General features: G+C 60.4%; 1 protein-coding gene across 1 annotated transcript in view; it reads right to left on the bottom strand.

The window, feature by feature from the left end:
• Positions 1 to 2,281: 2,281 nt before the first annotated feature.
• The window catches only part of ADGRD2 (adhesion G protein-coupled receptor D2), a 28,580-nt gene continuing 20,718 nt past the window's right edge, over positions 2,282 to 10,143 (bottom strand). Inside the window, exons 21-27 of the mRNA XM_044926333.2 lie at positions 9,672 to 9,792; positions 5,551 to 5,592; positions 5,362 to 5,415; positions 5,169 to 5,283; positions 4,545 to 4,603; positions 4,224 to 4,254; positions 2,282 to 2,573 (exon numbers count right to left, since the gene is read on the bottom strand). Of these exons, the coding sequence (XP_044782268.2) occupies positions 2,566 to 2,573; positions 4,224 to 4,254; positions 4,545 to 4,603; positions 5,169 to 5,283; positions 5,362 to 5,415; positions 5,551 to 5,592; positions 9,672 to 9,792 (430 nt within the window). The 3' untranslated portion in view covers positions 2,282 to 2,565. The remainder of the gene's footprint in view (positions 2,574 to 4,223; positions 4,255 to 4,544; positions 4,604 to 5,168; positions 5,284 to 5,361; positions 5,416 to 5,550; positions 5,593 to 9,671; positions 9,793 to 10,143) is intronic.

Raw genomic sequence — 10,143 nt, 5'->3', positions numbered from 1 at the left:
TTGACCAACCTAATTGACTCCCAGAGTCACTCCTGCTCCACCCGTGCCTCTGGGCAGATTAGGAAAAAGCACTTCTTTTAGGGCGAGGCAGCCTGAGGCAGACACCTTGGCAGTAGCACCTTCAGATACCCTGGTTCCTGCCCCTGGGGAATGTTTAGTCTTGTAGGGGAGAGTGTCTTAATCAGATCGTAACCTGATGTGATACATCGTGTAACTGCACAAGATAACAAAATGGTTGATTCTGCTCCTGGGGGGACAGGAAGTCTTCACAGGAGAGGTGTCCTCCAAACTGAGTTTTGAAGGATGTCCAGGGGTTTGCCAGCTCGACAGGAGTTGGGGGCAGTCCAGGCAGAGGGAACAGTGTGAACATAAGGCTGGAGGGGTGTCAACCAGCAGTGTGTGGGGACCTAAATGAAGTGGGTAGCCTTTCTCTCCTCCAGGGGATCTTCCCAACCCAGGGATCGAACCCAGGTCTCCCGCACTGCAGGCAGATTCTTAAACAGCTGACCCATAAGAGAAGCCCAAGAGTACTGGGGTGGGTAGCCTATCCCTTCTCCAGTAGATCTTCCCAACCCAGGAATCAAACCAGGGTCTCCTGCATGGCAGGCGGATTCCTTACCAACTAATCTATGAGGGAAGCCCTTGGAGACCTAAGGTTATTTTGGCTAAAGAGCAAAGACAATGTGTTGGGGGGAGGAAGTGGAGCAGGGGTTGCGGAGACTGGAAAGGACGCCTTGGTTCCCAGCCCTGACCGCCCCCATCCTCCCACCCCCACCCATATGATTAGAGTGTGGGGAGGCAGAGGCGCTCCGGAGGGGAGTGAAGTCAGGATATTGCAAATACAGGCAGTAGGGGCTACCAGGTGCCCGGTCCAGTTCAGCACCACCCTCTTGCTGCCTCTCCAGGGTCTGGCCCCTTCACTCCTTTCTCACATTAGTGGGCAGCAGGCTCTGCCTAACAGGCCAGGCTGAGTGCCCTGGTGGTGAACCTCAGCAGTGATGCCCGGCCCGCCACTCCTCCTGGGGTCCTGCTGGATCCTCCCTGGGCAGGCAGGAACTACACTCCTCCCCACCGAGGCTGCTGTCTTCTCTCTCTGCCTGGGACCTTCGGGACCTTAGACATCGCCGCCCCTGGGCTGCAGGGTCTGTGTGCCCACGCTCTCCGTCACATCCTTCTTTGGCAATGGCCAACTTTTCCTGAGTGCCTTGCATGCTGGGCACTGGGACTAACGCACAGGATGGCTCCATGTCCCTGCAGAGTGGGTCTGATGTCCCCCATTCTGCAGATGATGGACTAGGCTTCCAGGAATTCAAACCCCAGCCCCAGAATGAAATACCCAGACCCCTGTGTTGTGTGGTGGGTTAACTATACCCTGAATAGATTTTTATCTCAGACTCAATGCAGGCAGGGCCCAGGATGAAAGTGACCCTGAGGTCACAGAGGGAACTGGGAGCAGCTTGTACCTTGCTGGGTCTCGGGCTTCTTCTCATGCAGCCCTAACCCACCTCCACTCACCTGCATCGGGAATGGCTGCCTCCCCGCTTCCACCCAGCGGATGCTCTGATGCCCCTCAGCTGCGCCATGGCCTCTGGCCCAAGAAGTGCTGGAGTCAAGCTGAGATCAGCAGGATGCTGTTCACAGCCTTGCACCCCAAGACCAGACCCTGGGCCTCTCCTTCACCTAGCCCCTACCTTGGGGCCCACCCAGGTGCCAAGCCCTCACCATTCCTGCTCACCTTCGCTCTGAAACTGGCTCCGCCCACGAGGAGACCAGGCCTCAGAGAAGCATCTTGCCCGAGGCCACAGAATCAGTGATGCCAAGACCTAGTCCCATAGCCAGATTCCCAGTTGGGGGTCCTCTCGCAGCCCTGACACATCTGACCTGAAGCCACCCCACCTGCCGTGGTGCCTCCTCTGAGCAGGCTGCCTGGATGGCTCCTACTCACAACGACTGCCACCCCTCACCTCTATGTCACCCAGCCTAGGAGACCGAGGTATGAGTCATGGAGATCTTCCCTGACCGTCAGAGTTCTTCTCTGTACAATAGGGGTGATGGTGGTCTCAGGGCTGAGGTAAGGACCTGTAACTCTGAGGTGGTCTGAGGCTCAGCACCAGCCAGGTACACAGTAGGTGCTAATTAGTGTTGGCCACACCTACCCTGATGGTGAAATTGGGTCCATCTTGAGTTGCAAAGTCAAAGAGTAGCTTGTTCCTCCCTCCTCCCAGGGAGCCTGGCGTCTCATCTGCCTCCCCAGGCCAGGGTGACCCCAAAGAAGGAAAGGTCACTACAGTACCGTTTATTACCAGAGACACCAGGGGGCTGTCAGAACTTCGCGGCAGGAGGGGCGGGGTAGAGGGGAGGGGCGGTCACGGACAGAAAGCTGGGGACAGAGCCGTGGGACCTGGCGGGGTACGCGGGAGCTCCGGGGCCAAGGTTCCCCTGGCAGGAGGGAGAGGCTGAGGCCCTGGGAGAGGGTGGTGGTCCACACGCAGGTCGGCAGGGGCCCCCAGTGGGCTTTCAGAGGTCCCCAAGAGGAGCTTGCAGGAAAATCCCCATGCACTGTCTCTAGAAACCTGGGAGGCAAGTGTACCCTGTGGGTTGGGCTGGCAGAGAACCAAGATGGGGGCCCCACCCTTCCAAGATGGGGAGAGGGCTGGGAACTGAGGCTGGGGGAGACTTTGGGTGGGATTCTGGCCTGGGTGACCCTGGCAGTCTCCCCCAGCCTCTCTCCGAGCCTCAGTTTCTCCCTTCGGAGAACACCTGCAATGCCGGGGTGTGGGGTGTGTGTGTGGCGGGGGTCAGCAGGCGCTTTCGGGAGGGGCGGGAGCAGGCCTGGGAGGGATACCCAGCAGGCAGCCTTCACTTCCCTGCACTTCTTGCTCGGGCCACCTGAGTGGGTCGCGTGGTGGGGTGGGGGGCCCTAGGGCATCTGGAGGGCGGAGCGGGATGGGGGTCCCTCCGAGGCCGAGGTGGAAGCGGCTCCGTTGCTACGAGGGGCCTTAGCAACGCACCCATTCAGCGGAGACAAAGGCGCTGTCACTTGAGCGCAGAGGCGCCTCTGCCGCTCTCTTGTTCCCACAGACGCTGCGCCTGCGGGGGCGGGTGCTGGGGGGCTGGGAGCCGAGGTGTGTAGCGGGGTGATGGGTGGGGAGGCTGGGGTGGGGGGTGCCTTTCTGCCTGCTCGGCACGCCCCCCATCTGCAGGACGCCTGCGCCCTCCCGGCAGGCCTGCAGGGGGCGCCTCCAGCCCATTTTGCAGAAGGGGAAGCTGAGACACGGAAGGACTGGGACATCCGCCTGGACGCAGGTCGGCTGGGAGTTTGGGGTCATACAGACCCAGGCTCAGATGTGCCTAGGCTTACCCCCACGTGACTCCTGCGGCCTCAGTGTCCTCATCTGTGGGGGTGGGGGCCCGACCCCTGGCTCGTCAAGGGCTCCTCTCTGTGCCTCAGCGTTCTGAGCGGCACAATGGGAGGGTGACCACACCCCTGTTTTCCCCAGTCAACTCATGAAAGGAGCCACCAGATGCCCAGGTTTAGCACAGAGCTCAGCCCCACTGAGAGCTCCATAGACCTGCCTCTGGACCTGGCTGGAAAGAACCCCGAGCTTTCGGAGGCTGAGCAGTGCTGAGTCGGCTCCTCAGAGGCTTGTCTCTGGTTCAAGACTGTGGGAGGCCAGGGACTACGGTCCCCGAGGGCTTCCCTTGGGCCAGGATGAGTGCTCCTTGAGCAGGTGGCCCCGGCCCTGCCCTGCTACCCACAGGCCCCCACCCCCCACTCCATCACGTCCCCATCAGCTGTCCAGTGGGGAAACTGAGGCCTTGGGGAAAGTACTTGCTCCTCGTTGGGCTTGGAAGAACTCTCAGACCATCAGGCATCTGGCCAGAGCGCTAAGAGTGGGTGAAGTGGGGCGGCGGGCGTGGGGCGCACAGAGGAAGGCAGGCCAATGGCTCCCTGTCCCAGCAGCACAGGCCAGGGAAGGGGTCCCAAACTTACTCCCTAAGAAAGCCTCTCCTCAGAGCACTGACCGAGCCCACCGGGAGCTAGTGGGGGAATTTTAGGCACCAACAAGGAGCAGAATGAGACAGGAAGAGCCTCTCAAACTGTGGGAGGCCGGGTGGGGTCGCTTCTAAAATCGCTTCCATTCCCACACAGTGGGGCTGAGGGACTGTCCGGGCACCAAGGGAAAAAGGGAGACACCCCACCCAGGGTGTGGGAGCCGTACCTGAAGCCTTGAATGCTGTCAGCTCCACGGCCTGAGGACAGAGGAGGCCCGTCAGGGGCTGGTCCCCCTCTCCTGCTCCTCTGGCTCTGGGGGCCCTTGGCTACCTTGGAGATGACTGCTCCACCCCCGGGGGCCTTGGCATTCAGGTTCTGCCAGCTGCTCCCAGCACCCTTCAGTCTAGGAGTTGATGGAGGAGGCCCCCTGGGTCCCCAGGAGAAGCCCCCACCCCAGCCCCATGCTGATTCCTGTGGTTTCCCTAACCCTTCTGGTCACAACTGCCAGCCCCTTGGTTGAGCCCTGCCACCCCTGACCCAGCCTCACCGGTCTCTCGGGTTCTGCAATGGAGGAGAAGGTTGTGGGGATCCTGGGGCCATGGGTTCCTAGAAGGGGGAAGACAATTGAGCAGGTGAACCTGTAGGAGACCGAAGCAGGAGGCTGTCTCTCTCTGCTCCCCTACCCTGAACAGGGACCTCATTATTAAAAAAAACTCTTTTAAGAATCCACTCAAAAATTCACCTTGTAGATTAGCGCTGAAGAAACCAGGACCCAGAGAGGGAAAGTAACTCGCCCAAAGGTGCAGAGCAGGGGAAGTAGGAGCTGGGACACCAATTCCTGGCCTGACCCTGAAGTCATTCAACCCATGCCCTGTCTCAGGGCGCCGAACCCCATCCATCTACCTGCCTTCAGGAACCCTCCACACCTCTGCTGCATGGAGACCCAGGGAGGGCGACTCTGGCAAGCTCTGCCTCTGGGCTGGGCCCCCAGGGACCCCTGCTGCCTGGTGGTGGAGTGGTAGGAGGTAAGGAGCCTTTTATAAGCCACTCCCAGGCCCTGCAGCCTCAGGACTCCCTGGGCCTGTCTCCTTGTCTTTCAGATGCTTGGGCTGAGCACTGGAGAGGCTGGGGCACCGGGTAGCACTTGGACTGGAGGGTGGTGTGGTCTTACCTCTAAGAGCCAGGTGTCTCTGGGGTGGAGCCAAGACTCTGGGGTCATCCCTGGCCACCTCCCAGGGACATGAGGGTCTAGAGTGGAACCCCGGGCCCGTGGGACTGGAGCGAGCCTGAAAGGAAGGGGCATCACCACTGGGATCCCTGCCAGAGGTGGGACCTCCCGCCCCTTGGCCCCCAGGCCTGCCCACCGTGAATGCCTCTGCTGCCTTCTTCTCAGTCATCCTCTGCAGGGCGCTCCGGACCTGGAGGATGGGGCAGGGGCAGGGCTGGGACCCTTCCCCGACCCCCACGGGCTGGGTGCAGAGCCCCCGACAAGTAAGCCCTACCCGCCCCCATCCACATCCCACCCCAGCAGCAGCCAGGGTCCCCGGACTCACTTCTCCATTGTAGGCGGCATAGACCAGGAAGATGTACGGCCCCTGGGGACAGACCCAGGGTGAGGGTGGGTGACCGCCTGGGAGGCCCCCATCTCCCACTGCCTGGCCTGGCACCACAGCACAGGCAGCCCCGGAGACATGTAGAGACACTGGCCAGTGAACACAAGTCCTGCCCTGTCCGCCAACCCGTGATGGGGAGCGGGCAGTTGTGGCATTCCATGGTAAAAAGAACCAGGAGGGCCTGGCCCTGCCGGATCCCGTGCCTTCAGTCTCGGGTCAGCAGGCAGCCTCTCTGCCCTCTATCCCTCCATGCTCCACCCCCTGACCTGCCCTGTCCTCATGGCCTCACCACCTCCTGAAGCTCCAAGGCTAAGTGAGGTCCAGGAACAGCAGACCTGGACAGGGACCTCACTGCATCCTGACTGTTCAGTTCAGTTCAGTCATGTCTGACTCTTTGGGACCCTGTGGACTGCAGCACACCAGGCCTCCCTGTCCCAACTCTCGGAGTTTACCCAAACTCATGTCCATCGAGTTGGTGATGCCATCCAACCATCTCATCCTCTGTCATCCCCTTCTCTTCCTGCCCTCAGTCTTTCCCAGCATCAGGGTCTTTTCCAATGAGTCAGCTCTTCGCATCAGGTGGCCAAAGTATTGGAGTTTCAGCTTCAACATCGGTCCTTCCAATGAACACCCAGGGCTGATCTCCTCTAGGATGAACTGGTTGGATTTCCTTGCAGTCCAAGGGACTCTCAGGAGTCTTCTCCAACACCACAGTTCAAAAGCATCGATTCTTTGGCACTCAGCTTTCCTCTAGCTGAATGCCTCTCTGAGTCTCTGTTTCTTCATCTGGGAAGTTGGGATGCGGCCAGGACTTGCCTCCTGCTGTGTGTGAAGGCCGAGTCACAGCGGCTCCTCCCCACACACTCTAGGACTACAAAGCTCTGGCCCCTCACCAAGCACCAGCATGCTTGACCCTCACAGCAGCTCCATGGCGGGGGGTGGAGGGAGGTTCATTCTCCCCATTTGATGGAGAGGATCCTGGGGCCGGGGGTGGGGACAGAGCAATGTGTCCCAGGCCTAAGTGTGGGCCTCCACCCGCAGGTGGCTGGTGGAGCTTAGGACTCCCTCACCCTCCACCTAGATGATGCAAAAGGCAACAGTTCCTCCCCTGAGGCTCAGACAAGGGAACACAGGTGAGGGAATGTGGGGTTCCTTGAGGCCCTCTAGCTTCCCAGGGCTGAGAACTGGAGCCCCAGAGCCCTACTACTCTCCACGGCTCCCAGGCACCAACTGGGTCACTACCAGCCCCAACGCTGCCCCTAAGCCAGACCCTGGGGGCTCCCAGCCCGACACACCCGGCCGGTACTTTCCCTGCAGCTCTCCGCATGGCGTCCGCCATCTCATCTCCTTTGACTCAGTCCTTCTGCTAAGTCGCTTTGTGAGCCCATGGACTGTAGCCCATCAGGCTCCTCTGTCCACGGGATTCTCCAGGCAAGAATACTAGAGTGGGTTGCCATGCCCTCCTCTAGGGAATCTTCCCAAGCCAGGGGTCAACCCCATGTCTCCTGCATTGGCAGGCAGGTTCTTTACCACTAGCGCCACTCCTCACACCCAAACATTCACTCCAATCCAACCACACCAGCAACCTGTCTAACATCCTCCAAGGCCTGGGTGGAAGTCTGAGCTCCTCACACCAGCTCTGGGGACCCTGCATGGTCTGGCCCCCATGTTCCCTCCTGCGCCATTTCTCACCAGCTCCCCCGACCCCATGTCTCCCTCCATCTGATTCCACTGTGCTCCCCTAACTTAAAACTTTATTCCCCTCTCTCCATGCAGCATTCAGGCATTCGCTGAGCACCACTGCCTCCAGGGAATGCCCACCCTGCCTCCCCACACGACCCTGACTGCCGCTTGTGCCTCTCAGTCTCAATTGCACCGTACTGCAGTTGTGTGGCTCTGGTGTCTGTCTGCGCCCCCAGGCTGAGACCTCCAAGGGTGGTTTCTTTGATCCTGTGCCCCACCACGGTCTCAGCATGCAGCCCAGCTCGGGCACAGGGGAGGCACTGGGGAAGAACATGCTGAATGAATGAATGAAACCATCTTGCAGCAGGTTATGCTTTGGTCTTTGCAAATATCATCTCAATGGAACCCAACAGTGATCTCATGAGGTGGAGATTATGATTCCCTTTATACAGATGTAGAAACTGAGGCCTGTCTCCATTTGTCTAGGCCTCCCAACAAGACCCTCAGGCACAGAAGGTGTGAGCCCCAACCTGTCACAGGACTGAGGCTCTGCTCTTCCAGCACAAAACCTGGCAGAGAGGCTAGACGGAAACAAATCACCCCCAAGAGCAAATAAATGAGTCCGGGCAGATTTCAATCCCTCCAGCCCCATCCCTGCTTCCTGGTCACCTGGGGCAGGTCCTGCCCAGTTTATGCCCCAAGACAGAGTGAGAAAGCGATGAGGCTGGAGGTTGAGCGGGGCGAGTACGACATGGAGAAACAGCAGGTATGACGGAAGAGAGAGGAGAGGGAAAGGCCAGGCCTGGAGAGGGAAGCATCCAGGAAGGACTCAGAGAACGTGGCTCTGAGCCGACTTGGGAGCTGCCCTGAGACAGTCACGGGAACATCAGAGCGGGCTCAGGTCTCATGCCTTCTGACCCATCACGAGACAGCCTTTCTCCTCTCCTTTCACCAGACCTGAAGGTCTGAGGCTGGCTGGGGGCAGGGGGCAAGAGGGGTGACCCTCAGAGAGAGGGAGAGGCAGGGGAAGGGACCGAGAGACAGGGTCAGAGCCCAACGGAAGGGGAGATGTAGAGAGAGGTCCAGAGGAGCCAGGTAAGACCCACGCCAGAGGAGAAGGGGACAGGGAGAGGAGACTGTGGCAGAGACAGAGCCCGAGAGACAGAGAAGGAATCTCAGGGAAAACTCAGAGACAAGTAACGAGACACCGAGAGAGGAAGGGACCTGCCCTGAGAGGGAGGCGGCGAGGGCTGTGAGGGCGGCTCTGGCCCCGTGGCTGCACGGCCACGGGCAGGGATGGAGCTGGAGCAGTTGCCATAGCAACAGGAAGCTGCTGCCCTCCCCACTCTGAGGCAGGGTGGAGAGACCTGGGCAGGGTCTCTCTGTTAAGTGGGCCGACCGTAAGGGCTTCTCCGTGTCCGTCTGTGTCTCCAGCTGCTCCGCTCCGCCACGTCTGCGGGAGCCGTGCTTCTTTGTGAAGAGCGTGGGAACCCCAGGTTTTCTTCACTCTCCCGGCCCCACTCCGGGCGCGACCCCCATCCTTCCCGAGCTGTCTGCTGCTTCCCCCACCACCTCTGTTTTTTCTTTCTCCAGTCCCACGCCTGTTGGCAGAGGGCGGCGAGTCCCCAAGGCCCAGGGGGAGACGATAGCATGGACCAGGACCCTGGAGCACTTGGCGCAGACCACAGGAAGAGGTGCTGGAGGCAGCAGGGAGGCCGAGGGGCAGGGTGGGCTCTCCTTGGACTGACCTCCCTCCCAGTGCTTACTCAGTCCCCTGGGTGGTGGCTGTTTGTGTCCATGCCCGAGTCCCCATAGATCTGCAAACTCCTGAGGACGGGTGCCTGGACTGACCCACTTCTGTGGCCCCAGGACATGCGACCGGAAAGGCGCACAGTGGGGTTTCTGCAGTCCCATGGCACTGCTTCCTTTACGTGGGTCATGTCCTTCCAAGCAGCACCTTTTCTAAACTGCTGTTTTCACCGGTGGAGTAGCTCGTGCTGCCCCACATAGGCCACCCGCAGATGCCAAGGGGAGAGGCCCCCCCACCTCTTCAGGCTTCCTGCCGAGGCCTGAAGTAGCTGGAGCACAGCCTGGAGGCTGGGACTTCTGCTGCGCCCTTGAGCGTCAGGGTGCCAGGCATCTTAGCCACCCCCTCCTGGGCCTCAGCTTCCTCAGCTGTCTAACGGGCCACAAAATCCTCCCTGAGGTTCTGCTGTTTGATTGGAGGTTTGACCCAGTCCCCTCTTGCCCGTCCTCCCCCCCAGCAATGTCCCCAATGCCTTGGTGACAACCATAAGAGAGAGGACACTCCCTCCCCAGCCCCCTGGCCAGCCAGCCACGCCCGCAGAGCTCGTGTGTGGCCCAGAGCCCGGAGGTACCTGCAGGGAATTGAGGCCCACGGCGGCGTAGGCCCAGGCCGGGCTGAGGTGCACCAGCAGGCCCACCAGCCAGGTCAGGCCCAGGACAGGCAGCAGGACCAACACCGGCTTCACTGTGGCCCTGTAGGACAGAGGCTGGGCTGGGGAGGCTAGGGGCCCTGGGGGGGTCCCCACAGGGTTCTGGGGAGGGCAGTCCCTGCCATGCATCTGGAGAGGGGCCGGAGCTGCAGACCGGGGACCACGGCTCAGGACTTGAGTGTAGCTGGAAAGCTCAGACACCCAGAGTGGTAGGGAGTAGGGGTGGTGGAACTAGGAAGGTGGGATCCCAGTTCCAAGCCTGGCTCATCCCAAGCCTGGCTCATCCCAAGCCTGGCTCAAGGGAAGGGAGTGGCAGCTGTCCAGGGGGAGGGCTGAGGCCTGGACAGTGGGTCCAAGGGACATGGATCTGGAAGGGCTTCCTCTTCCCCCTCCT

Source organism: Bubalus bubalis, chromosome 12 (genome assembly GCF_019923935.1).
Source record: "Bubalus bubalis isolate 160015118507 breed Murrah chromosome 12, NDDB_SH_1, whole genome shotgun sequence".
Classification (NCBI taxonomy): domain Eukaryota; kingdom Metazoa; phylum Chordata; class Mammalia; order Artiodactyla; family Bovidae; genus Bubalus; species Bubalus bubalis.
The sequence above is the reverse complement of the archived record's forward strand: the minus strand, read 5'-3'. Positions and strand labels throughout refer to the sequence as shown.